The sequence below is a fragment of the Lepidothrix coronata genome, unplaced genomic scaffold (assembly GCF_001604755.1).
Source record: "Lepidothrix coronata isolate B3197 unplaced genomic scaffold, Lepidothrix_coronata-1.0 Scaffold214, whole genome shotgun sequence".
Classification (NCBI taxonomy): domain Eukaryota; kingdom Metazoa; phylum Chordata; class Aves; order Passeriformes; family Pipridae; genus Lepidothrix; species Lepidothrix coronata.
The window spans coordinates 638,124-665,042 of record NW_016690394.1 but is presented as its reverse complement, the minus strand read 5'-3'; the positions used below and the strand labels follow the sequence as shown (position 1 = coordinate 665,042).

Genomic DNA, 26,919 nt, shown 5'->3' with positions numbered 1-26,919 from the left:
TCAACCCCCAGTGGCAGGACCTGGGTGTGTCTCCAGGGACCTCAAGGCACCACGTGCCACCACTTGTAGGGGAAGGGCTTCCTGCGGACGTTGGTGCCGCAGTGAACGTCCCCGGACAGGACGTGGTAGGAGAAATAGTCGTCGATGAAGGTGCAGGTGAGGCCCAGGGGCTCGAGCAGCTCCCGCACGCGCTGCTCCAGGCAGCACTGCCCGCCCACCACGGGCCCGAAGGGCTTGGGGATGCCCAGGTGCCTGCCCAGCACCAGCATGTTCACCTGGGGGGACAGACAGTGGGGTTGGCCACCCTAGGTGGGGCTGTGTCAGGGTTGGGGGGGAAGGAGGGGTCGGAGGCCTTACCATGTCCGGGAAGAGGGCGTCGGCACGGGAGCCCATGAGGATGAAGAGCTGGGGGATGTCGATGATGTCCTGCTCGCTCAGGCCCAGCTCCTGCTTCAGTAGGTCACGGTTCCAGTCGATGCAGCGCTGAGGGGAAAAGGGACCCGGAATTGCCACCCTGGGCCGTCCCAGCTCCTCAAATCCCACATGTGGGGATCCTGCATCCTGCCTGGATCCTCACCCACTCCATTGCATCCCACCCCATCCCTCTGAGCAACTCCCACTGCATCCCCAACCCGAGCAACCTCTTGGTGCTTCAGTTGTCCTTCTGTGTCACCTGGGGCATCTGCCAGAGGGACAAAGGCCTTGGGGTGACCAGCACTGCCTGGCTCCTTCCTGGCTGCTCTCCTTGCCCACTCCTGCCATTGCCCAGGATCTCTGCCCCCAGGAATGACCCAGCTGTGCCATGGGAGCGAGGAGAGCGGATCCCCCCAAGCCCAGGGCTCACAGACCCACCTGCACGTGCCTGTTGTCGCTCTTGAGCGACTCGTCCGCCAGGATCTCATCAATGCTCCTCCTCTCGCTGCCCTTCAGCCCTGAGCGGGGGTGGGAGCAGTGAGGGACATGGGAAGGGACACAGGGAAGGGACGATGGGAAGGGACACCAGGGATGTCCTCACCCCCTTACCAATGAACTGGGTGGCTTCCCCGTGGCCCTGCCTCTGCTTCTCCTTGAAGAGCTTGTAGCAGGCGTTGGGACTGGCCAGGAGGAGCCGGAATCCCTGTGGGAGAGAGCCCAGGGGTCATGCTGTTCTATCCCCCCATCCTTTGGAGAGACTCCCAAATCCAGCCCCAGGCATCATGGGATGCCACCCACAGACTTCTCCTCTTGCAGGAAGACCCCCCAAAGGCAGCTGCCCCCCCATGTCCCCGTGGAGGCCCAGCAGCTGCATCAGGGCTGGCTCTGGCTCCCACAGGAGCAGGGAGGCTCCGGGGCTCGGTACCTTCCTGTCGAAGGCCGGGACGAAGGTGAGGAATTCATCCACGTGGCCCACGCTCAGCCACTCCGAGTAAACCTCCACCGGCGCCTGCACCTTCTGGGCGTACAGGAAATCCCGGACAGCCTTGGACATCCTCCGGCCCGCGGCCCTGCGGGCACAGGGAGCAGGGGAAGGTGGGCAGCCATCGCCCCCTTCCCCAAAATTCACCCCCACCCTGCCCTGGACAGCAGGGGAGGGGGAGAAGAAACATCCAATTTTTGTGGGAAACATCCAATTTTTATGGGAGGCTGGAAACAGTCCAAGCTGTATTATATATATCAAGATATAATTTATGTTCATTTTATATGTATGTATATGAATATATGTTTATATATGCATTTATATATAAAAATTTGTATCCAATTAATATAAATTATATATTAATCTACATTAATACAGATATATCTATCTAATACCTCAATTATATATCATTAGAACTATGTTATATATTATTGTATGTTACTCATTGTTGTAAATATGTTATATATTAATCTCTGTTATATATAAAAACGCATTACTATATCCCTATATTATATATAAAATATATTACTATATCATTATATTATATATAAATATATTAATATATCCCAATGTTAAGTATAAAAATATATTACTATATCCCTGTGTTATATTTAAAATATATTACTATATTATTATATTATATATAAATATATTAATATATCCCTATGTTATATATAAAAATATTAATACATCCTCATATTATATATTATATATTATATATTATATATTATATATTATATATTATATATTATATATTTTATATATTATATATTATATATATTATATATTATATATTATATATTATTTATTATTTATTATATATTGTATGTTATATGTTATATATTATGTATTATATACTACTTAAGATATTAATATATCAGTATAAATAATACAATATATAAATATGTTAATACATCCTTATATAATGCATAAGTATATTAATGTATCCCTCAATTATATATACAAATATATATCTAGGCCATATGTATTTATAGGCAGTGGGTGCATTCCATGCCCTGTTCTTGAGCTCCTTTGGGTTTCCTTTTTCCCATCCCTGTGATTCCCAAATCCCTCCTCTGGCAGCGCTTTGTGCGGGGGCGAAGTTTTCTTAGACAGACGGCAACAGGCTGGGAAAACATTAATTAACCCCCTGCTAATGAGGGATAATTACGGGCCTAGAGAGGCTGGGAAATGCCATTTCCCTGCTGCCGGATCCGCGGGAGCAGTGGGAGCATCCCGTCGGTTATTCCGGCCCAGCCCAGCCGGGATGGCTCCTGCCCTGTTTGTCCCGGGCAATCCCCTCCTCTGCGGAGGGAGGGTTCGCTGCTGTTCCCGCGGCACCAGGCACCGCCTGCCCGAGCAAAGCCACTGCCAGTTCTTCGGGATTTGACCCTTTCCTAGACTTCCCTGCTCCTCTTTTTAATAAGTCAGGAAAAAAATTCCAAGCCTGGATGCGTCCAGGATGGGAGCAAACACCACAGGCCTGGGAAGGGGGAGGGTTTTGTGAGGGATGAAGGGACAGCGACGTGGTTCCCATGTCAGGTCTGGGATTTGGTGGCAATTGGCTCCTGATTCTCATTTTGACTCCAAGTTTCCTCCGTGAGGGGTGTCCCTTTTCCCAGGCAAGGATTTTCGGTGCTTGCCCACATTGCAGAGGGAGGGCTGGAGCCCCCCAGCTCCTCACCAAGGCAGGGGGCTGCCGATCAGGATCCTTCCCAAGGGATACTCCTTCCCTCGCACCGTCACCGGGGGACTGACGTCCAGGTTGCCGAAGGAGTCCAGGCTGGTGATGTTTTTCCCGGGGGGTTCACGGGTCACGTAGCCAAAATCAGGGCCCTGGGGAAGAGGAGGAGGGAAGTGGTGCCAAGGACCCTCCATAGGGGGAATTTTGGGGGAAGAAAAGGGCTTCAGCTGCAACGACGCACCAGGATCTTCTTAAAGGCAAAATCCTTCAATCCTCTGTTCCTGGGAGAGTCAAAGACTACAGGGAAGGTCTTGTGTGGCGCTTCCACGTAGCCAAACTCCAGCTCATCCTGTGGTGGGAAGAAGAGGAGGAGGAGGAAGAGGAGGAAGGCTCCGGGCAGGGTGATAGGCATCTCCCCAGGGATGTGGGGAGGGTGGAGCAGGAAATGGGGTGAGCCCGTCACAGCTCAGCTCTCGCCCTGAACCACAACTGCCTGTCCCAGGGGTGACACCCCACCCAGCACGGGACACCCCCGGGAACAATACGGGCCCACGACAGGCAGGAAGAGGGGCAGGGATGAGGGACAGGGAGGGCACTGCCCACTGGCCACCCCCTGTCCTCCTGGGGGGGCACAGGGGGGCCTTCCTGCAGGGGAGACCCTCTTGTACAGCCCCAAGGGATCCCTTTTGCAGTGGGGTCCCTCTCACAGTGGAGACCCTCTTCCAAAGCTCCAGGGGGTCCCTTGGGCAGTGGGAACCCTCTCGTAATATTTCATGGGGTCTGTTTTGCAATGTGGTTCCTCATGGAATGTCCCATGGGGTCCCTCTGGCATCAGGGCCCCTCTTGCAATGTCCTGTAGGGCCTCTCTTGCAGTGGAGACCCTCTTGCAATGCCCCACAGGGTCCCTTTTGTGATGGGGTCCCTCTTGCAATGCCCTTCGAGGTCCCTTTTGCAACAGGGACCCTCTTGCAATGCTCCCATGGGATCCCTCTCAGTGGGATCCCTCTGGCAGAGCCCCACGGGGTGTCCTCACAGTGGGAACCCCCTCTGAAAGTCCCACAGGGTCTCTTTTGCAGTGGGGTCCCCCTTGCAGTATCCCTTGGGGTTCTTCCTGCAATGAGTTCCCTCTTCAAAATCCCGTGGGATCCCTCTTGCTGTGGGGACCCTCTTGCAACGCTCCATGAGGTCCCCTCCTGCAACGGGATCCCTCATGGAATCTCCCATGGAGTCCTTCTTCCCAAAGTCCCAAGGGGTCCCTTTTGCAGTGGGGTCACATTTGCAATGCCCCATTGGGTCCCCTCTTGCAGTGGGGTCCCTCTTGCAGTAGACATCCTATTCCAAAGCCCCACGGGGTCCCTCTGGCAATGAGGCCCCTCTTCCAATGCCCCATTGTGTCCCTCTTCCAGTTCCAGGATTCCTGGACCCCTTCCCTGCCTGTGCTGGTTTCCACCACCAGCAGCATTTCCCTGGGCTTCATTTCCCAGCTGCCTGGTCTATCCCTGGCATCCGAGTGCTTCCCAAGCAACCAGTCCCTCCAGGGGGTGCCAGCATTGGGAGTGACACCTTATGTGCTCCAAGAGCCTGTAAGGGACCAGAAGAGCCACAGAGAACAAGCCTGGATTGATGGACAAGCCTGGACTGATGGACAAGCACGGATTGATGGACAAGCACAGATTGATGGACAAGCATGGATTGATGACCTGGATCCAGCGGTCGCTCCGGGTGTCCTGCTCCGAGCAGATGGTCAGCTTGCAGTTGGCTTTCTTCAGCAGGATCTTGATCCCTTCCAGAAAGGCCTCATTGGAATCTGAGCCCTGCTTGATGCTGGAGGGAGAGGGGGGACTGAGGAGTAGGACCACGAGAAGTTCCCACAACCCCAACCATGCAGCCCATTCCTCCCTCCTAAACACACTGGGCAACAGTCCTGCATGGGACAGACCTGGAGAGCAGCCTCCAGCCTTTCTCCTTGGCATTGCAATAACAGTGACATCGGGCTCCATTCCCAAATATCGCTCCCAGTACTGGATGCACAAAGCCTGGCTCACCCCATTGTTGCTGCACCACAAAGAAGGGCCTAAAACTCCTCCTTGAAGAGTCCCCCAAGGCAGGAGAGCAGTGGAGTGACACCCCTCCTACCTGCAGACAAAAACCTCCAAAGGCTGCTGGGTGTTGGGGGTCATTATCCAGGGAGCCACGCGGAAAACCACTGTATCCGTGAAAATCGGGGTGCCCGGGGAATTCTGTGAGGGGCAGAACCAGCAAGGAGCAGTGCTTGGAAACCCAGCCACTGAGGGAGCTCAGGGGACGGGGCAAACCTCACGTACCTTGTGGGGGACTTCCAGCAAGCTGGCACTGAAGGAAACCAGGCCCGAGAAGCCCCTGTCAGGGAAGGCCAACCCTTCCACGTAGAAGGTGTTCTCCCCACTGCCGACGGGGTCCAGCACGTAGGAGAGCTTGTCCGGCCCCAGCACGGGCTTGTAGTGGGGGTGTGAGTCACTCCCTGCAGAACCACCAAGACACCCCCAGGACACGGTGACCAACCCGCCCTGGGCTGGCAGGAGGCCCCGGCGGGGCCGATGCCCGCGCGGTTGGAGGGGAGCGGGAGTGCCTCCTCTTCCTCCCTGGGGAACACACTTGATCTTCCTGGGACAAAGAGGACTCCGTACCCTCAGGTCCAACCCTTTCAAGGTGCGTGGCTCGAGTGAAGTATCTAATGATACCCTTGGCTGCCCTGACCTGATTTTCAGTGGGGACCTGCCAGGGACGGAGCTGCTGGGGCGTTCAAAGGCAGAACGGGATGGGCTGCTCTGGGGTTTGGGTCACTGCCCATGCCAAAGGGGTGCTGGGCTTTCTGGTCCACAGGAATGTCAAAATTTCATCAATCTCATGGGGAAAAGCCTTTTTTGATCTTTTTTCCCCCTTGATTTTTTCCAGGTAGCCCCACTTTCCACTGCAGCAGAGGATCTTTGGGGATAAACGAGTGTTTCCGGCAAATGGAGGTACCCCAATGAATGGAAAATTTAGGGTTTGCTCACCTTGGGGTTGTGTTCAGATATCTGGGAAATAAGAAGGAAGGAATACTCACGGATAGCATGGAAAACCCGCACTTTATCCGCATCCGTCTCGGAGACGTGCAGGACCACCTGGTACTCGGCAAAGGTGGCGCTGGGCCCCTGGGTCCTCAGCAGCATGATGGACATGTCCTTCAGGTCTGGGGGGGAAAGGTGGAGAGAGGGGGCGTGGAGAGAGGGGATGGAGGTGCTGCCAGTGGGAAAGGCCCCAGTGAGTGCCCTTGGGTGCCCTCAGGCCGTGGGTGACACCGACCTGCGGGGGTCCGTATGTCCGCCTGGCTGCTGTCCGGCCCCCCAGTGCCGGGGCTGTCCCGGTCACAGTTGACCAGCAGCACAGCACCGTGTCCATCCGGACCCCATGTCCACTTGGCCTGGAGGAGAAGCACCAAAAGAGGATTAGAGCAAAATTCCCCCCACGCCATCCCATCCTCCTCACTAACCGGGGAAACGCCCACTGTCCTCCACGCTTAGAGGACAACCCAAACGCCAGTAATGCTTTCAAGGCACTAAGCTTCTGAACCTCAGCTTCTAGCAGGGCCAGCAAAGACTATTTGGAAGAGATCTTATCTTCTGGCCAGGCAGAAAGTATCTGCCAGGCCTCCTCTGGACAAGGCTGCACCGTTTCCAGAGACACGTCCCCTCTCGATACACGATTTGCGCCGTTGATTGGGCTGCACTTAATTAGCCCAACTTAAGGGCTTGGGCATATGCAGATTTGTTGCTAAAGGGGTAAATCTCTGGCTGTTTGCTAAACTCATTTAGTGGCCTCTTTCAAGTCCAAAAAGGAAAAGAAAGAAGAAAGGAAAGGGAAGAAAAAGCAGAGGGTTTTGTCCTACGGGATCCTCAGGGCTGGACTGGAGACATAGAAAATTTTGGCATGGAATAAGAAAATAAAGTCTCTTCCTCCTCAATTAGTAGGTTGAGGATTTCCCAGGTTATTTGCCCTAATTCAGACACCACCCAAGTCCCTCTCCTTCCTGGAGATTTTCAGGGAAGAGACTACAAATGGATAGGCCAGGACTGCCCCTCCAGCAAAGCTCCTCGTTACCTTGTCCTTCCCTTTGCTCTTCACTCTGCCACTCCGGCTCCAGTCCACGTCCAGGGACACATCTGAGGTATCAAGAGAAGGAACCACGGGCAGGAGAACGAGCTCTTGGTGCCATTTTGGGCTCATCCAGCACCAACCCCACCTTCACACCCCAAAGCTGCTCCAGACCCAACATCTCCAACAAAACGCTGGTAGAAAATCCAACCCAATGGCTTTTTCATGGCTTTCCCCCTTTGATTTCCAGCTGCCTTCTCCCATTTTGGTTCCCAGCTGGGACATTCCCATTTTATGGTGTATTTTATGTTTTCACCAATTTCACATTTACAATTGTGTTTTTTACAAAGCCAAAACATGGTGGAGGCACAAAAAAGTGTTTTCCCTGTGGTTGAGTGAACACCTAAATAATTCCAAGGCTTGATGCAACACTTCAGAAGGACTATCCCTCCTGTTCTTGGCCCAAATTTCTGCCTCTGCTGCTACAAAGCAGAGGCTTACCAGCAATCTCACCCAAAACCTAATAAAAAACCTCCTCTGAGCGGGATATGCCACATATGGAAAATACCGGGATTAAGCAGAGAGGAGGACATGGAGAAGCTGGGAAGGAAAGTCTAAGTCTAACCATGAGAAGAACATTTGCAAGGCCAAAGCCCTGTGGCCGTGATAGCCCCAGATGGCTCCAGTGGAGACCATCAGCTGAGGGACGTGGGAAACCTTCAGCCTCCTCAGGCCCAATTTTGGGAGGCACATTCATGACTTCAGGACAGAGGTGTCATGTGAGCGCTTTAGAAAATCCCAAATTTGGGGTAATTAATCCATCCAGGTCGAAGGCTTCTGCATCCAGACCGGTTGTCTAGACTCCCTTTGTAGTCAGCAGGGAAAAACAGGCATCTGGAGGGAATGATTCATCTCATCCTAAACTTCTAAAATAGGTCAGACAACACTTTGGTGCCCGTCCCTCTCCCCCAACTGCAACGGAGGTCGAGGGGGAGAAGGACGCTGGGCAAAGGTGGGTGAGGAGATCTCCTTTGGATCCTCTTGTCCCAGTGCCCGGTGTTGGCAAGCAGAGGAGGATGCTCGGGGTGTGCTGGGTGGGGACCCGGCCCAGCCCCTCTCTTTTGCACCATATAAGGCAGCGTAATAATGTTTTAATTGTTTCCCTCTTGCTCGTCAGCACCTGTGAACACCCAAACCTCCCCGCGCCCCCCACTTAACTCCCATCCCACGAACCCAACCAGCTCTTGACATCAGCCAGGTCTGGCCCGGGTTTGTGGAACACCTACCGACACACGTGAGGTACAGCCAGGCCACCGCCAGCTCGTTGCCCTCCCGGCCATAGTAGGAGATCTTAACCTGCAAAGACACCCCCACATCATGGCCCATGTCCCAAAAAGCTGAGTGGGGCTTCTCGCTCATTGCATTGACCAACAAGCAGTTCTTGGAGGGTTCACCCAAGCCTTTCTCCATTAATCAGAGTTCCCTGAACTGGTTCAGCACAAAAACGGGCACGGAAACAGCCAAGCTTGGAGGATTTTTGTTGCCTGACACCGGCTTTTGCAACTGCCACTGTGTCATCAGGAGGGTACAAAATGGAGTCTCCTTCTCCTTCTCAATTTCATTCTTGGTACGTGTTAATTACACAATTCTCTTTGGGTTTTTTTCCATGAAAATAAGCCCAGTGTCAGCACTACCTAGTATTGACTCGACTGCTTAGAGGCTGCCCATAACCCTCCCTGTTTTCCCGGGAAATTGGACTCATTTTTCTGGTTTCAGTGCTTAAGAACCCAACTGACCTTATTGTCATTGACGGTCCTGCTGGTGACATCAATTGTCACCACGACCTCTATGTCGGGATCCAGGGGCCACCTGGAGTTAATCATGGGCTTTGTGGTGGGGCTGTGGATGATGTGGACCGTGACCGCTGAGGTGGCGTGGACATCGAATGACGTGGCAGCTTTGGGGGTAGATCTGAAACAGAGCGTTGGGTTAGAGATCAAGTCGTCCCTCCAGTTCTCCTCTGCTTGAACCTGGAATTAAAATCCAGCCTTAACCAGGTGGAAAGGGCTCATAAACCATCTTTGGGTGATGAAATGGTTGAGTTTTCTGCGTCCTATCTCTGTGGTGGTGTTGAGCAAGCAGAGCTCCCGCTGGAGCTCCGGCACGTCCCTCCGTGGTTAAGCCTGAACTGCGAATCGCTGAAGTTTGGGCATCCAACCTCCCTCCACAACACCAAGAAAATGTCCAAAATTTCAGCATCCTGTAACAAAACCCTGACCAAGAGCCAGGATAATTTTTAATGTCAACCATCTGGGGAGATGGTTATCACAGGACCATCCCTTTAGCTGAGAGATGCTCCAACTTGGAGTGGAGCCCAAATCCGAGCATGGAGAACCCACACCCCACCTGCATGACATCCTTTGGCAGCCTTTGAAGTGCTGCCTACCTGCTCATTACAGTCCCAGCACCTCCATCCCGGGAGCATGAGTGCTCCGACCTGTCTGCCATCGGGAGCCTCCAACAAGGAGCAAGGTGGGAAATTTCAACAGCGAAAACAAAAGGGAGAACATCAAAAAACTGACACAGAGGAGATTTATTGCCGGTGTTGCTCTTGGCACGGCATCCCTGCTGCCTGCAGCAGCTTGTAAGGGGAGATTAAAGCATCACCTCCCTTGTCATCCCCCATCTCTAACGTCGTGTAACGTCACAAATCCACCTGCACAGTGTTGGATGTCGTGACTCCTCCAGTCTGGGTCTATTTGCTCTGGTTTTACAGCCCTGGTTGTAAATCCATCTGAACATTGTTGGATATCATGACTTCTCCAATTTGGGTCAGTTGGCCCTGATTTTACTGCCCTGGTTGTAAATCCACCTGCGCATTGTTGGATGTTGTGACTTCTCCAGTTTGGGTCTATTTGCCCTGTTTTTTCAGCCCTCCCACCTCATCATCACCAGATTCCCACCAAACTCCATTTTCTGCCCCAAAACAGCCCAAACCACAGTCAAAACTTGATGCATCAATCACCAAGTTCCCCCCAGCTGGTGCTGTCCTGGAAGAAAATGATCTCATTTTTTTAGTGGAAAAAGCATCCACCATCTGCTTTCTGGTCCAAAGCTCAAATTTGCTACAGAGGAGCCAAATCAGCCCATTTTGGGGCTCAGGCCTCATGTTTAAATAGATCTGAGTGTGCTTTGAGTCCTAAACCAGGAAAAAACTTGCAAATAGGTTTTATATATTCCCGTCTGGATGAGGGAGAAAATAAGACTCTTTTAGGGCAGGCAAAGCTCAGTGCAAAGCCCTTGGAGGGGGACGATGGCACATCCTGGCCCGGCTCCAACACACAACCCCAATAATTGCTGTGATGCCGACTGACTCGTCCTGTCTGTATCATTATAAAACTGATTTATTAAATAATGACCCTGTAACAGCAGGGTAAACACAGCCTCGTATCTGACCAATAAACCAACCCCTGTATTTAATTCCGGAAGAATCTCCTCTCCTGGAATTGCCCGTGCAAAACCTGCCGGTGGATTTTTTCTGCCTGAGCCACGCATTTTATCCTTCAGCCCGTTTTAGCTCCAAGTTGCTGAGCTTGAATTGCTCTTGCCCAATGTTTTCCCAGCCAGAAATAGATCCGGGTTTAGCCAGGGTGTGCTCAGGCTTTGCCTCCAAACCGTCACGGCTCGGTAACACTTCGACGCCTCGCCAGAGCCAACATCCTTCCCCGGGGGACGTCCCCCTGGAACATGCCCGGTGAGACATGGCCCTCCGAGTGCTGGGTGAGCTGCTGCTGTGGGCTCTGAATGAGCTCTGAGCTTTCCTCACTGCTCCAAAACACCGTTGGGCTCCTCCAAACCCCACCAGCCCTATGGAAAACGGCGGGAATCCCCCAGCCCGACCTTACCGGCGTGTGTCGAGGAAGACCTCGGTGCCCAGCACGCAGACGCCGTAGGTGGCGTGGCTGGTGGACATCTGCATGACGTGACGCTGGGGCATGGTGTGCCGGGCACGGCGGCTGCATGGGAGGGAAGCTGCTGCCTGGCTTTGCAGGGAAACCAGCAGGACTGGATTAAAAGGCAGGGGAATTTAACTCCTCCTTCCCTCGATGACGGGGCTCGGCCAGGGGACCCTGCCGTCTCCACCTCCAGCACCTCCAGCACCCAACGAGCTGCCGCCCCGCTTGGGGAGATGGAGGCGATAGGGCGGCCCCGGGGAGGGGACACGGGGCAGAGGTGACACCCAACCCTGCCCTGGGATGCTCAGCACTGAGCTTTTAGGGATTCCTTCTCCCCCTTTTCATTCCTTTACGGCTCCATCTAAACCCTCCAAGGCTCTAATGCATTAAACATGTGTTACTCCTCTGGCAGCACGACGGGCTTGTTTGGGGTTATTACAATATTATCATTGAAATGAAGCTTTTTCTTTAAAACAACCCAAATTTTCCGTGTGGCCTCTGCACAGGTGACTCACGGCCTCGGCTGCAGCATCGGGGCAAAGCCTGAACAAAGTTGGACTAAAGGAAATGTTTGCTCAGGTCGCTCCTTCCCATCAGAAGGAGTCCCGAGGACAGGAGACGGGCAGAAACGGGCACAGGGAAAACTGCTTGTTTGGCAGGGAAGGGGAAAACAACAAACAGCAAACCAACAGGAGGCTTCCCATGGAAATTAAAAGTTGTCAGCGTTTCGCTTGGACCTTGTGTTTCAGGGGATTGGGATTTTTTGGGCAAAGATCCCACGGGAATCATCCCCTCTGCTGGAAGGTGGCATTGCTGGAGATAGCCATCTCTCTCCAGGCCATCCCAGGAGGATTTGCCTGCCTGCAAAGAGGAAGCCAGGCAAGATTAATCTCGTTGAGGTGGGAAGGAGGTCTGGAGGATGGAGCTGAGATGGAGGAAAAGGCAACACAGGGACCGAGAGTGTCCCATTGCCACGTGGCTCATCCTCATGTGGGGATGTGTTCAGTTTAGGGATGCAATGGGCAAGAGAGGGCTGGAATCAGGAGAAACCCAGTTTTGGGAGTGGCAGGAGCCCCTGGGAGCTGGGAAGGTCCAAGTGAGCTCAGCAGAGTTGGGGCCCCCATCCCCGGCAGGGCAGTGAACGGCGCGTGCTCAGCCGGAGGAGCCGCCGTTCCCTTGGGAGATCAAACCGGCTGCTTTACACATCTCCCAGCCAGGACACATTAAAGGGCTCCCTCCGACTTTAATTGCAGCAACAAAACCCCAACTCTGTGTCTCAGATGCAAGAAGGGCTTTAATAAGCCTGTGGGAGCCTGGAGGAGCGGTGGGATGCTCCGGTGGGGAACACCGGCAGAGTTTCCAGGCTCTCCCAGAGCTCTCCTTGCCAAAGATTTCAGATAAAACCCCATTTTCCAAACGCCAGCCCAATCCAAATTCCTGGTGTTCCTAGATTTGGGAATTGTGTTGGTTCTCAAGGACCTTGTGGATCCCCAAAACTTGGAGCTGGGCAGAAGCAGAGCTGGAAAAGCGAGTGAGGAGCTCCCAGAGCATCCTCTGAGGATGAGTTTGGCCACGGCAGCATCTCTCCTGAAGGGAGCTGCAGGTTGGGCTCCCCACTCGTGGCTGCTGGTCTCACTGGTTTGGACTGGGCACGGTGCTGAGCTTGCTGCCTGCTGGGATTGGAGCCCCGTATCCTGCTCGGCTGGTTCCCGGTGCCGGACAGGGAACACACCTTAATCCCCACAGGGTCAGGCCGGCATGGTCTGTAATCTGCAGGGAGGGGGAGGACGGTGGTTTTGGGCTCCCAGTGAGCACCAGGGCCTTCAGCAGAGAGTGTTTCTCCAAATCCCCCTGGGATCACCCCCATGCAGGAGGGATGGACACGCAGAGCCCAGAGCGCAGAGCTCCCATCCCCGTCGGGTCTGGGTGGATTTTTCCAGCACGGTCAGTCCCGGGCGTTCGGAGCCGCCACTATCCCTGCGGAGGCTCGGGCAGGCCCCAAACACCTCGTCTGGGTTGGGTGGGACCTCCATTCCCCTCCTCTTCCTCCTCCACCTGCTATTAGCCCGACATGCCCGTGCACAGGCAGAATGAACATTTTAAGTCATCGGGCCCATTCAGAGCTGAGTGTTTCTTCCTAATAACACCTTGTCCTGAGAAAGTTGCCATTAAGATCCCTGGGACATGACAGATGGGATCCTGCCTGTCCATCAAACTGCAGGAGCTCGGCCCACCTGCTTTTGGGCCTGACTTTGGCTTTTGCCCAACATCAGCCTGGTTTTAGCCACGACTGAGCCAGACCTGACCCCCCTCAGTGCTGCCCCAGGAATCCCATTAATAGCTCAGATCCCTCTGGGGCGTTTCTTCTCACCCATCCTGCACCACCACTCCGTCAAGGAAAGTTTGATAATCTCCCTAAGCCGATAATTACCCCTTATTTATTACTCTGCATGTCTAATTGCAGGCAGGAACTTTTAAGAGCCATGTCAGCCTAATTACTTGCAATAGGGCAAGACATCAAACCAGTTATCAAGTCCCGCTGGGGTTTGCAGGAGGGTTTATTTTCTTTAGGCACATAGCTGTAACAGCAGGGCTGGAGCATCCCAGACAGCCACCAAGCATTCCCCATCCCAGCTGGAAGACAGGGAATAATGGGGAGACGCTGGTTTGGACTGGTAAAAAGAGCTTTTTGGTGCCAATCCTGGAAAATCTCCCAGCTTTGCAACCAGAAAGCCCCAAAAATCCCCCTCTGTCCTTTCTCCTCCACAAAACGCAGGCGTCTGCCTGCAGGGAGGCTCCATACCATAATCCAGGAGCAAAGCATCCCATAAAACTGCTTTTCCCCGGGGCTGGAGCCGTGCATGTCCCCCTGTGCTCACCCTGCCCACGCTCTGCCCCAACTTTGCATTCAATTGGCTGCCCTATAAATATCCCTATAAACACCCCCTCTCCAAGGCGTGTTGCAAAGACCTCCAGAGGCAGCAGCAATGCCAGGGGTGGGCTCAGCTTTGCCTTCATCCTCCCCAGTGCGTTGGTTTGGCCTCCTCGGAGCTGCCTCTTCCCAAATTCCGGGCAGGAACGGGCAGGAACAGGCAGCGCCTCGTGGCTCTCTCGGGATGGGCACCTGTTTGCACCTCCTAAACATGAAAGGTCAGCTTGGAAGGACTCCATGGGGGAACATTTCCCTCCTACTCATTGGAATAAGGCTCGTGCCTACACGAGGGAGCCACAGAATGACCCCAAAATTCCTGATCCAGCCCCCCCGGGTGTGATCCCCCCAAGGACCCACCTCCGGGTGCTCCTCAGGGAAAACCCTCCGGAATCAGCTCCGTGGGGCTGTTTGCAAGCCCCAGAGCTGGGATCTGTTCCTAGGTGCTGGAAAGGAGGGCAGGCAGAGCTCCCCCAGCAGCAGAGAAGTTCATGCAGAGCAGCTCCTAATCTGGCTGATCTGATCTTAAGACAGACCCAGAGAACTCCTCTGACCAGCCTGACCACAGCCAGGGAACCACGAGCCTCCAGACACCTCCCTGCAGATATCCATGGATATCTCTGTGTCCTGGGAGGCTGTTGATCTCCCACCTGATAGCCCAGAGTGGAGCTGCAGCGCTAAAGGCACTTTTGCCTCCTGAAAACCCGCGTTCTGGCAGCACAAACTGAGGCTGATTTAACAAACCATGGATGGAGTCACCCAGGATTTCACTGAGACGGATCAGGCAGGTCCTTGTGCCTGTTCCCAACACCAGCAGCTCTGTGAACACCTCCAGAGGCTTGCAAAGATCCCAAGAAGCTTTGAAAGACCCCCAAAAGCCTTGCAAAGATCCTAAAGGAGCTTTGAAAGGTCCTGAACAGGTGGCAAAGAAAAAGGGTTGTAAAGTCCCGGGGAAGCTTTAGGAGACCTCAGCAGAGCTGTAAAGGCTCTGAGAACACTTTAGAGCCACAAAGGCTCCCAAAGACCCCAAAAAACCTTTAAGAGACCCCAAAGCCATGCAAAGACCTTAGAAGGCCTACAAAGACCTTGCATGACTGGCAAAGAATCCCAAAGGGTCGTAAGTCACTGGGAAGCTTTAGGAGACCCCAGAAGGGTTGCAAAGACTCTGAGAAGATTTTGAAGACCCCCCAAAGGCTTTCCAAGATCCCAAGAAACTTTGAAAGACCCCACATGGCTTCTAAAGAGCAAACCTGGCTGCCAAAAACCCCCAAAGACAGGGACCAGTGCAGTGGAGGAGAAATGGGCTCTTCCAGCCCCTTTTCCACTCAATCCAGCAGCTCCTCCTTTGGTTTTGCCCTCAAACAGGGCATTTTCCTCTATTTTGTTTTGTTGCCTCCTCCCAGGGAAGCACAAACAAGCCCAAAAATCCCTCAGAGTGACCCAAAAACTCCCAGAACCCCCAGGGTTTCAATCCCATCTTTGTTAGCAGGTAACACTTGCTCCCGTGGGATCACAGTTTTCCTTCTGCCCGGCAAATTCCAGGGGCTGGCAAATTCCAGCACTGTCACACCAAGAGGGCTACAAATACATTAACATATCAATTACTAAAACAAACCAGCTCAAAATCCTGCTGATTTTAAAATTCCCAAGTGATGCCGAAACCCCTTTATGAGATGGGAGGGATTTGGGGTTGGGTTGGGTTGGGTTTTTTTAAGCAAAGGAGGATTTAAATCACATTTGTTCTCTTCCTTGACAACTGAAATACCAGATTTGGGGGGGGACAGAAATTGGGAAGTGAAAATTATGAAAGAGAAGCTGGTTTTCTACTAATTTTCTTCCAAACTGATGATTTTACACCTCTATTTTCCCAGCCCACAGATCGCAGGGAGGTGAGGCCATCCCTGACCACACAATTCCAGCTGTTTTGGGGTAAAAAGAGGGAAAACAAGTTTCCTGCAGTGCTGGACAGCAGAGCCTGCTGGTGCAAACACGAGGTGGTTTTGGTTTCTTTCTATTTTTTCTCTTTTTAAATGATTTCTCTTTCTGGTTCCTCTTTCAGGAGTGTTTGTTTCTCCTGGTGGTTTAAACAGACGAGGGTCACACAGACAAACCAGATGCTTTTTGGGAGATGGAACATATTCCAGGGCAAATCTTGGACTGGGATGTCTAAGCAAGGGGTCATTTGACCCAAATTCCCAATGTTTTTGCATAGCCTGGGAGCAAAGTGTGTTCTATTTTCTCATATTGCTCAGGGAGAACATTTATACTGTTTGAGAAAGTCTCCCTGCTGCCCCAAATCTCATTTTTGCATATGCAGAAAAGTGGCAAAACTGCATCTTTTTTGTGTGCTCAGCAAAGTCCTCGCTCACATTTGCTCAGGTCGTGGCAAAAAAAACCCAAACCAAACCCAAGCCAGGATTTCTTTCATCTGGAAAACTGAATTTGAGCTGATTCCCTGCACCGCGGCCAGCGAGGACTGGAAAAGAGAAGCCCAAGAGGGATATAAATAGGGAACATCACCCTGAACGTTTCTGCTTGTCACTAATTGCTTGTGGCTTCCAAAATCTGGGGCAGAAGTTTGGGTTCTGAAATGAATATTTAGTTGGATGGTAATAAATAATTCAAATGCTGCGTGGGCAGCAATTGCTCCTGCCATGCTCCGTGGGGTGGCAAAACCACCCTGATTTCCCTTCAGCAGCAACTGGTTCCCAGTTTCCCTTTGAAAATGAGCAGGGGGAAAAAAGGGAGAGTTCTGCTCTTGCCTGAGGGCTGGAAAACCGTGTTTCTGCCTCCCAAGAGCAGCCAGAGATTTTCCCTAGAGAGCAAAAAAAGGGCAGATATGCCAAAATCCAAACTGCTGGAAAATCGCCCCCACGTCGGTGATTCCCGTTTGGGGTCACGGAGAGGGTGGAGGGATTTGGGGACAGCTGGGGGAGCTCCTTGCATAGGGTTGAGAGCTGAGCAGGCTTCAGGCCAGCTGCCCTCCCTCTCCATCCCTTCCCTCCCCTCGGAGATCATCTTCCCGAGGCTTTAGAGGGTCCAATCCAGCCTCCCCCTGCCTTTGGGCTGCAGAGTGTCACCTTCAGCCCAGCAGAGCCGGGCTGTGCTCCGAGGAGGAGGAGGAGCAGGGGCTGGGTGCCGGGGGTCGGTGCTGCCGGGGCAGTGCCGGGAGATGCCAGGGAGCCAGGAGATGCCGGGGGGCCAGGAGATGCCGGGGGGCCGGGAGATGCCGGGGGGCCGCACGCTGCGGCTGCAGCCCGGGGACCGCATCGAGGCCCTGTGCGTGCTGGGCTCCCGCATCCACGCCGATGTCCACGGGTGAGTGGGACACCCCAGCCTTCCCTCTGCCTTCCTTCTCACCTTCACCCCTCCTGCAAATCCCCCTCCTCGTTTTCCCGCCTGCTTTCCCAAACCCCGTGGCCCCGACGCCTTTTTGTGGGCCAAATCCACCCTGGGCTTTGCAAGGCTGCGCAAATCCCGGGAAAGCTTCAAGCATCCCCATTTCCACAATGCAGTGTTTACCCCGAGTCCATGCTGGGTTTGATCCGGTGTCATCTTGGAATGCTGCTGGAGAGCGGAGGGATGAGCAGGAGCCACAGGGATGGACTGCAAAGGAAGGGATGCAGCTGGGAGAGGGAAGGAAAACAAGATTTAGCGAAAAAATGTGTCTTGGGAAAGTGGGAAATCCCCACACCACCTTCCCTAAAACAACCCCAATGTTGAATTTCAGGATAATTATTCCCCCCCAAGGGGGAAAAGAAAAAAGTTTAAAAGCTCATTTGGGGGTTAATTCTGGTCTTTGCTGCTTTTGCAAATCTCACCCTTGATATTCAAGCCAAGCAGCAGAGTTACTCCCCTGGCACCTCGCCAGGTCAAATTCCTGGTGGGATTCCCAAAACCAAGAAACAAGGAAACTGAACCAGTTTTTCCATGTGTAATTAAAAGTAATTTAACAATTTCAGAGACACCCAGGCAGGAGCAAAGGAGTGCTCAGGTTTCCTCCCTCCCCCCTCCCCGACGGGGCAGGTTTGGTGGGACCGTCGGCATCCAGAAACCATCTGAGCAATGAAGCCGTAACGGGGATCCGGCACCAGCTCTCGAGTGTCGGGGCAAACAGCCCAAAAATAATAACCTAGAAAGACTGGGAAATTCGGGAAAAGGAGCCAGGAGAGGGGAAGGGGTTGCATGGCGTGGCTGGGGAGGAGCAAGGGCGCCCTTGACTGGGAGCGGTGCAGCACCAACAGCTTTCGGGTTGGATAAAATCACCCCCAAATTAGCTGGATAAAATCAGCCCCAAATTAGAGCTTCCCATGGAAAAGTCAGTGTTGTGATGAGCTGTTAAACACCGGGTTTGCCCTGGCTGGAAAGTAAACAGGGATTTCTCCATTGAAGTGCAAGCCTGAGTTCAATTCCAGCAGCACCAATTAGACTGGGATTATTAGAGATCCTAATCTGCACCAATGGCTACAAATACCAATGTGCTAAACCAGCATCTTTTGCTGGGAAGCAGAAATTCGGGAAAAGGAGCCAGAAGAGGGGAAGGGGTTGTTCGGAGTGGCTGGGGAAGAGAAAGGGCATATGGGACTGGGAGTGGGGCAGCACCGTCAGCTTTGGGGTTGGATAAAATCACCCCCAAATTAGTTGGATAAAATCAGCCCCCCTAGAGTTTCCCATGGAAAAGTGTCTCAGTGGAGTGGCCACGGTGCCGTGATGAGCTGTCAAACACCGGCTGGAAAATAAACAGGGATTTCTCCACTGAAGGGCATTAAACCCAAGTTCAATTCCAGCGGCTTTGTTGGGATTATTATAGATCCTAATCTACACTGGCTCAAATACTCCTTGTGCTAAAACAGCATCTTCTGCCCTAAAAGCAAAGGACAGCTCAAACTCCCAGGGAGGCAGGAAAGGGCAGCAGGAGCCGGTGGTGAGCGTGGTGACGCCGGCGTGCCCGGTCTTGGCCGTGGAATTAACTGCGGTGAGAACCGAGTGTTTTGGGTGCAAACCTCTCCAAACGCAGAGTGTTTCTGGCAGGGCGGCCCCAGCCGGGGCGGTTTCCTTCGGGGTGAAGCACACGGAGGGGGTCAGTGTGGATGTGGTGTCCCGGGGCCGCGACGAGGCCGAGCCGGTGCCCGGCAGTGGGACGCGGTGGCCGCTGCAGGAGGGGACAGTCCTGAGGTTCAGCATGAGCCAGCCCAGCACCGAGGTCAACGACAACAAGGTGAGGGATGGGACACTGCGGTGTGGGACCTCCACGGATGGCGAACATCCTTTCCCAATCAGGGATCTGGGGGTTTGCAGGTCACCGTCAGCTTTTATGGAGGGGAAGGGAAGCCCATCACCCAAGCTGGGGTCTTCCTCACCGGCATCGGTGAGTACGGAGGCTCCTGGGTGCAACAATCCATCCTCATCCCATTGATCCCTTGGGCGGGTGGGGGGACGGGTAGACCCACGTTTGCCGAGTCTAGGGGGCTTTTTCTCCCACCCAACCTCGCTTTGCCCTGGGATGATGGGTGGGTGAAACCCATCCTGTCCATCCAGGGATCTCCCTGGACGTCGACGCGGACCAGGACGGCGTGGTGGAGAGGAACAGCCCCAACAAGGTAACCCCTCTCCCTCCACATGGAAAATCCACAGGCTTGCCTGAGGCTGAGCTTGCTGAGCCTAAGCGGGCTGTTGTAGGCCAGCTGGAGCTGGGGTCCTGAGGGACACGGGGCCATCCTGCTGGTCGGCTGTGACAAGGAGATTCCCTCCGTTCTGGCGTCCGACTGCGACAACGAGCAGGTGTTCAACAAAGAAGGTAACAGAGCTTCCCAAAAATCCTCCATGATTCCCCCTCTTGAACGTTTTTTGGGACGGAATTTTGCTCAGGAACCAGCTGCTCTCCACCAGCTGTTGGACATGCTTCCCATGTGGGAATTTTTTTGCATTTCATAACACACAAAGCATTTGTGGCCACGCAGAGTCGTGAAGCTGAGCCCAAAAAATCACCAGGGCTGCCTCACGCAGGTGAAAGGAGCTCGGGATGAGGCAGCCAGGAATACACCCACCTGTTCCTGGAAAACTAAAACCACATGGAGCCGGTGCCCATCAGGTTTCTGAGGTCAAGGACGGGCCGTGCCAGGGGTGAGGAGGGAAAATAAAAGCTAAAAAGGGCATTTGTTTCCCAGCACAAGGCACGAGCTTTGCCAGCAGGAGCAGGGCTTGTTTTTCCAGGTTGCGAAGGGTGGTGGCAAGTGAAGAGCAGCTTGCTTGGGAAGGACGTGCAAACTCCAGGAGGGAGCATATAAGACATCTCCTTATTTTGTTGTTTGCCCCCCAGATTTGGAGGACATGGCCCAGATGGTGCTGAGGATGGAGGGGCCCCAGCGCCTGCCCCGGGGATATGAAATCGTTCTCTCTGTTTCTGTCCGTGACGCTGACAGGGTTGGGGTGTTCCATGTGCAGAGTAAGTCCTTCCTCCCCTCCTCCTCTCCCTCCTCCTCTTCTGCCCCTTCCTCCTCTGCCTTATCTGCCCCTTCCTCTTCTTCCTCTACCTCCTCTGCTCCTTTCTTCTCTGCCCTCCCTCCCTGTCAGCCTGGTGGCACTTTCATCCCATGGATGAGCAGAAACTCCATGAAAATGCCTTCCCAGTGGCTGCTCCATCCAAGGAAAGGCCTAGATATTTTTCCTCATACTCACCATCCATGACAAAACTGCGAAATCCTTCCATCCTGTTTTGAGGTGGTTCTAACAAACAAAGTTGTATCTCCACGGAGGTGGAAAAACTCCAGCACAGAGGGACTGTGAGTCCTCCTTGCACAAGGAAATAGGCTTGGAACACCAATGAAAGCTTGGAATTGTCCCATTTTCTCCATTTCCTTGCAGATCCCTTCTTTGGGCAGCGCTATGTGCAGGTGCTGGGCTGCAGGAAGCTCTTCCACGCCGTGTCCTACCCCGGCGGGGCCGCCGAGCTTGACTTCTTCGTCCAGGGGCTCTGCTTTCCCAATGATTCCTTCTCCGGGCTGGTCTCCATCCATGTCAGCCTCCTGGAGACGCTGGCAGAGGTCTGGGAGCTCCAGGGAAGGGGTGCAGATGGGGTCTCTTGTTGCAGCTATCCCAGAGAAGGGGATGGGGAGGGAACGGAGAGTAATCCCCATTAATTAACCCCAAAAACTACCTCAGTGGAAGGGCATTTGGGGGGAATAGTGTGTGGACAGACCCTGATTCCCACCTGCTCCCTCAGGGTATCCCCCACACTCCAGCCTTCACGGACACAGTGGTGTTCCGGGTGGCCCCGTGGATCATGACCCCCAACACCTTGGCGCCGGTGAACGTCTTCCTCTGCAGGTGAGGCCGGGGAGGGCATTCCCAGCCAAACCAGTCCCGGAGACAGGCTGGGCAGAGGGAATATCCACCCTTCATCTCCTTCCCTCCTGCCATCCCCTTTCCCAGCATGAAGGACAACTACCTGTTCACCAAGGAGATCCAGACCCTGGTGACCAAGGCTGGCTGCAAGCTGAAGGTTTGCTTCGGATACACCAACCGTGGGGATCGCTGGATGCAGGTAGGGGGGCTCCAGAGGCAGGGAAAAGCTTTTCCTTCCTGTGCCCCATGCGGGATTTCCTCCCTTCTTCAGGATGAGATTGAGTTTGGTTACACCCACGCTCCCCAAAAGTGCTTCCCAGTGGTGCTGGATTCCCCTCGGGATAGAGGGATGGAGCAACTCCCCGTCAAGGAGCTGCTGGTAAGAGAAGGATTTGCTTGCATTGCCTGAGGAGCAGCTTGCAGGTTTTATTCCTCATGTAATTCCCCACTCCTAAAACCCTCCTGGCACTTGGCTCCTTGGGGGCCATACAAGGAATTGCCTGGAAAATGAGTTTAACAGCTCTGCATGGAGATACCATCCCATCCACTTCCAGCTGGGAGCACACCAACACCCTCACTCCCCCTCAAAGCAGGGATCAGAAGGTGTTGGGTGAGAGAAGAAAGGAGGAGCTCACGCCTCTGGGAATGAAAGATTCCTGCCAAGCTCTGGGACTGGAATTCTTCACCCTCAGCACCCCAGTGGTGGGCTGGTTTTTCCTTTCCTCCCCTATGCCCGTGAATATCCAGCAGCTTCCGAGCAGGAGAGGAAAGGGAAGCATGAGAGGGGTCAACTTACTTCCCTGGAAGAGAACAAGCTGCCAACAGCATCCCCGTGGGGCTTCTTTGCCAAGGCAAAGGGCCAGCCATGGGCAGGGCGTGCCAGGATGGCGGTGACCTCGCAGAGGGCGATTTGGCAGAGCCCAGCAAAGACGAGCATGGAAAAAAAGATGATCCCTTTGAGATCCCACCATGCAGAAAGGGCAGGACACCCCCAAATAGCCACGGAATCGCTGTCCCACACTCCCAGCGGGCGCTGGCAGCAGCCTCAGCCCGGATCCTCTCTCCGCCAGTAACGGGAGAAGAGGACAAGTCACTTTTTTTGTCACTTTGGGGAAGGTTAAGAGCTTTCAGGAGCATTGAAATCCATCTTTTCTCATGCCTGACATGAGTACATAGAGTCTCGGAGTCATGCGGCGGGTGGCAATAGCGAATAAGCGGGTGCCCGCTCGGATCTGCCCTCTTTAGGAATTGCTTTGCTCCCTACTTAGGGAAGCAATTTCAGCCTTGGGAGCCGCTAACACATTATTCTCCGATTTCTGCTTTGAAGCCTCCCCTAATCCCCGCCGCTATCATTCCAATCTCATTTTCCAGCTCAGAATATTGAGCCAAACTCAGCACGCACGGGGTCCTCCTCGCACCCCGGCCAAGCCCTAAGCCCTGGGACCCCGCGCCAGGGAAACGGAGCCGGCAGGGAATTAGCCCCTCAAAATCAACGGGGAACTGATAGGACTTGGATGCGACCTGCAAACCTGGGATGAACCAGTGCCTTGACAGTTGAAACCGGAGGGGCTCCGTGGTTTATTAAACTGAAACAAGCTGAGAGCAGGTGTTTCATGCTCAGTTCCCCTCTCAGCACCCAGAGAGAGGAGCTGATCCCAGCAATCCCCCAGAGACTCCCCAAAACCCCACGGGGAGCCTCGGGGAAAGCTGTACTCTCTCTATCCCGGCTTCTCCAAACACCCTCAATTGAAAAAAGGAATTTCTAGATGGAAGTCAAGCACTCTCGGGTCTCCCTGCTCATTTTTCCCGACCTGTATATTTGGTTTATCCCCATGGAAACCCAACCCTGATAAGTGATTGGGATTTAACTCCAACCTAACAGATACCTGATCTGGTCCCAGGGGCTGCCGGGAGCTCCAAGCCCGTGTTGACTCAAACTGGAGATCAAGGACAGGTCCACAGCAGGAATTGTGTCCCATCGGTGCCATTTTTGCCCTGTTTTTAACTCCACAATCTCCCCTTTAGGCTTTGACACATCACAGCCAAGAGTTAATTACCCTGCACGCACAACACCCTCAGTCCCAGATATATTAAGACCTGGAAATCAGGGCTTAAGCAGGATTTAAGTGCCATACAGCCCTTTGGGTGGCTCTTAGACTCACCCTCAGGGGCTGCAGTTCATCCCACTCAGGAAGAGCCATCCAGAAGCTCCGCTCCGGGGCTGCCCCAGTACTAATTAACCTAATGTGGACACTTAACTGTTGGCTGTGGGATAGCAGAGGAGATGTGGGATCTCAACGCCTCAGCTCTGCTCCTGGATTTTGCCATTTATTCCTCCGTGACCCAGAGACCTGTCTCCTCTCGCCTTTCCTTTCCCCTCTCCTCACCCATGGACGGGCCTCCCTCTTGCTGTGTTTACCCTCCGGAGCAGGTCTGAGCCCGGCTGGAGGATCAAACGCCGGAGGCAGGAGGGACTCAGGGCAGTGATCCCTCTTTTTCCAGGGCTCCGATTTCGGGTATGTGCACAAGGAGCCCCTGTTTGAAGCCATCACCAGCCTCGATTCCTTCGGCAACCTGGAGGTCAGTCCACCCGTGTCCGTGGGAGGGAAGGAGTATCCCCTGGGCAGGATCCTCATCGGCAGCAGCTTCCCCACGTAAGGCATGGGGAACACACGGATTTGGGAGCAAAGGAACCACAAGAGCCCCGAAATATCATCAAAGTCATGTTAATTGGGTTAATTAGACCTTGCCTGAGTGGCTGTGAAAGGGGTGGGCGCGCTCAGTCTCCTCCACCTTGGCGGCTATTTACATCCAAGTACGTGTTGATGGATAAATCCTCATCCTCGCACTCCTTCTCTTGGGGATTTCACTCCCAGATCCACAGGGAGGAGGATGACCAGGATGGTGAGGGACTTCCTCCATGCCCAGCGAGTCCAGGCTCCCGTGGAGCTCTACTCTGACTGGTTGGCCGTGGGCAACGTCAATGAGTTCCTCACGTTCGTGCCCACCTCGGACAAAAAGGTACCCCAAAATCCCACATCCCTTTGGTGTTCCTCTTCCAAGATACTAATCCCATTAGGTCACCTCTAGGAAAAACCCCAAAACTCATTTCTTTGGCACTCCCAACCAGTTTGGGTTTCACTCCTGTCCCCAAAATGAGGGATCTGAGCACAAAAAGGGACTTGCTGAGTGAATAATTAACAGAAACAGAAGGAAAACGATGCTTGCACAGGTAGTCCAAGAACTTTAAACCTCAAGATTCCAATGCAAATCCATGACCCTGGAGATTCCCAGCGGCTCAGCTTCTCCCAGATGTTTCCAGAACATTTCTCTTTCCTCTGTCACAGTTTTTGCTGCATCTGATACAGACTTTTCCCTCAGGAAAACCCTGACACAAGACTTTTCCCTCAGGAAAACCAAGCCTTGACCTGGATGACTCAAAAATGGAATCTTTATGCCCACACATTCCCCACAAACCCTCCAAGCATTAAAAAAGGCACTAAATAGCAGCAAAGACACCTAATTCGAAGAGTTTTAGCACAGGTTCTTTGCAAAACTAAGTCCCTGGGGTCTCCCAAGGTTCTGGAAAATCCCCTTTGGGTGACTCCTCTCCTTCCCGCCTTCCCGCAGCGATTCCGGATGGTGATGGCCAGTCCCGCCGCGTGCTACAAGCTTTTCCGGGAGAAGCAGAAGGAAGGCCAGGGAGAAGCCACCATGTTCAAAGGCAAGGGGACACGGGTGGCTCTGGGCAGGGTTTGGTGTCAGTGGAGCCGCAGTAGCCAGGCCGAGGGCAGCTGGAGGGACAGGGGGACTCGGGGCCACACGGGGACATGGTCCCACCCGGTTGTCCTTCACAGCTGGCAAACGGGATGCCCGCCCACCACCCCCAGCCTCCTCACGGCCTATTTTGGGAAGTGAGTGGGATGGCAGGGATAAAGCCCTCCGCGTGGAGGGGACGCTTGGTTGGTGGGATGGAGCATCTCCAAATGCCAGCGGAGCTCCGGCACGGAGTAGGACAACTGGCAGCTCTCACATTACCCAAATTAGCACCGTTTTGTCGCTTTGGGAATCCTTTCTTTGGGATTTTGATCCGTGATGGGTTTGGAAGCACATCTCCATATCTCCACGGGTCCCTTAAGGTCACTGAGAAGACCCAGGCGGCCCCAAAGCAAGGGGTGGATCCAAATCCTGGTGGTGGATGCTCTGGAGAAATTCAGCAGATAACGATTCCTGTGGGCAGGAAGCTGGATGACAAGACCTTTCCAGTGCTCTTTCCAAAGGGCAGAGCTTTTCTTCCCTCACTTTCCCAATACACTAAGAATTGTGACTCCAGCAGCCCTACTCCAAGCTCAGGAAATTGGGATATGGGGGACTTTATCCATCTGTGTACCCCATCCTAAGCCAGGCTTCATTTTGATGGGACGTTGCATTTTTAGGGTACTCGGGGACAGACACGAAACGAGTCACCATTAACAAGGTCCTTTCCAATGACATCCTGGCACAGCAGAACCAGTATGCCCAGGTAAGAACTGACATTTTTGGTAATAATTTATATTTCTTGCAAAAACTGCCCCAGGGTGGTGCAAAGGGAGGTGGTGTGTTTGGGCTCTTCTCCTGCGTGAGATGGTTTTGGGGACTGTGCCCATGTGTGTCCCCCTCTCAACCTGCCCTTCTCCATCCCCTCCAGCGCTGCATCGACTGGAACAGGGATATTCTCAAGAGGGAGCTGGGATTGATGGAGGAGGACATCATCGACCTGCCCGCCCTCTTCAAGCTCGACAAGCAGGGCAAAGCTGTGCCGTATTTCCCCAACACGGTGAGGGGGTCCCCATTCCTCAGGTCCTCTCCAAAAAGCAGCTTAGTCAGCCAGGATGAGTCCCCAGAGTTGTCCCAAAACAAATCAGCTGTATAGAAAAAGGAAATATCTCCATTCAGCAGGCCTAACATAACTTTGTGGCTTTGTGTTGCTTGCAGTGGGGTTTTAGGCAAAAACCCTCTCAAAGCGGTGAAATTGAGATAGTGAGGTGGGTTTTAATGATAAAAAAGGGAAAATTATGTTGGATTTGGAATTCTGTGGGAGGGCAGCTGCAGAAACTGGTGTTGATGGGCTGAGGGCTGAGGCTGATGGAGGAGGGTGACCAACACCTTCCTCTGGGTGTCATCAACCCCAACACCACTGATCTTCCTCGGTGTCACCCCACAGGTCACCATGATCGTCCTGGCCAAGGAGTTGGGCATCCCCAAACCCTTCGGCCCTGTGACGGCGGGAGAATGTTGCCTGGAGCAGCGGATCCGCTCCCTCCTGGAGCCGCTGGGTCTGAGCTGCCGTTTCCTCGAGGAGGTGGCCTCCTACCACGGCAGCCTGGGTGAGGTCCGGTGCGGCACCAACGTCCAGCGACGGCCCTTCACCTTCAAATGGTGGCACTTCACGCCATAGCAAGACCCTCTTCTCCTCTTCCTCCTCCTCCTCCTCTTCCTCCTCCTTCTCTCTCCTCCC

At 53.5% G+C, this 26,919-nt stretch overlaps 2 protein-coding genes across 6 annotated transcripts; one reads left to right on the top strand and one right to left on the bottom strand.

The window, feature by feature from the left end:
- LOC108506442 (protein-arginine deiminase type-1-like) lies at positions 1 to 23,934 on the bottom strand. 5 transcript variants are annotated; one of them, XM_017833456.1, is made up of 18 exons: positions 21,289 to 21,554; positions 20,757 to 21,168; positions 17,601 to 17,704; positions 8,990 to 9,164; positions 8,480 to 8,549; positions 7,200 to 7,261; positions 6,405 to 6,522; positions 6,166 to 6,291; positions 5,405 to 5,580; positions 5,217 to 5,320; positions 4,781 to 4,904; positions 3,322 to 3,429; positions 3,081 to 3,232; positions 1,340 to 1,484; positions 1,024 to 1,117; positions 853 to 932; positions 358 to 483; positions 1 to 275 (listed from the first exon to the last, which is right to left on the bottom strand). In XM_017833456.1, the coding sequence occupies exons 3-18, from the start codon at positions 17,609 to 17,611 to the stop codon at positions 42 to 44; spliced, it is 1,905 nt and encodes a 634-aa protein (XP_017688945.1). In that variant the 5' UTR covers positions 17,612 to 17,704; positions 20,757 to 21,168; positions 21,289 to 21,554; the 3' UTR covers positions 1 to 41. The 5 variants fall into 5 exon arrangements, with proteins under 5 accessions (XP_017688945.1, XP_017688947.1, XP_017688949.1 ...); XM_017833458.1 differs by lacking the exons at positions 20,757 to 21,168; positions 21,289 to 21,554 and adding an exon at positions 23,309 to 23,934; XM_017833460.1 differs by lacking the exon at positions 17,601 to 17,704.
- On the top strand, positions 17,249 to 26,919 carry LOC108506444 (protein-arginine deiminase type-2-like). Its single transcript, XM_017833463.1, has 15 exons — positions 17,249 to 17,396; positions 19,110 to 19,296; positions 19,377 to 19,446; positions 19,617 to 19,678; positions 19,758 to 19,875; positions 20,398 to 20,523; positions 20,943 to 21,121; positions 21,301 to 21,404; positions 21,510 to 21,801; positions 23,925 to 24,076; positions 24,299 to 24,443; positions 25,053 to 25,146; positions 25,859 to 25,944; positions 26,110 to 26,238; positions 26,626 to 26,919. The coding sequence occupies exons 1-15, from the start codon at positions 17,251 to 17,253 to the stop codon at positions 26,857 to 26,859; spliced, it is 2,124 nt and encodes a 707-aa protein (XP_017688952.1). The 5' UTR covers positions 17,249 to 17,250; the 3' UTR covers positions 26,860 to 26,919.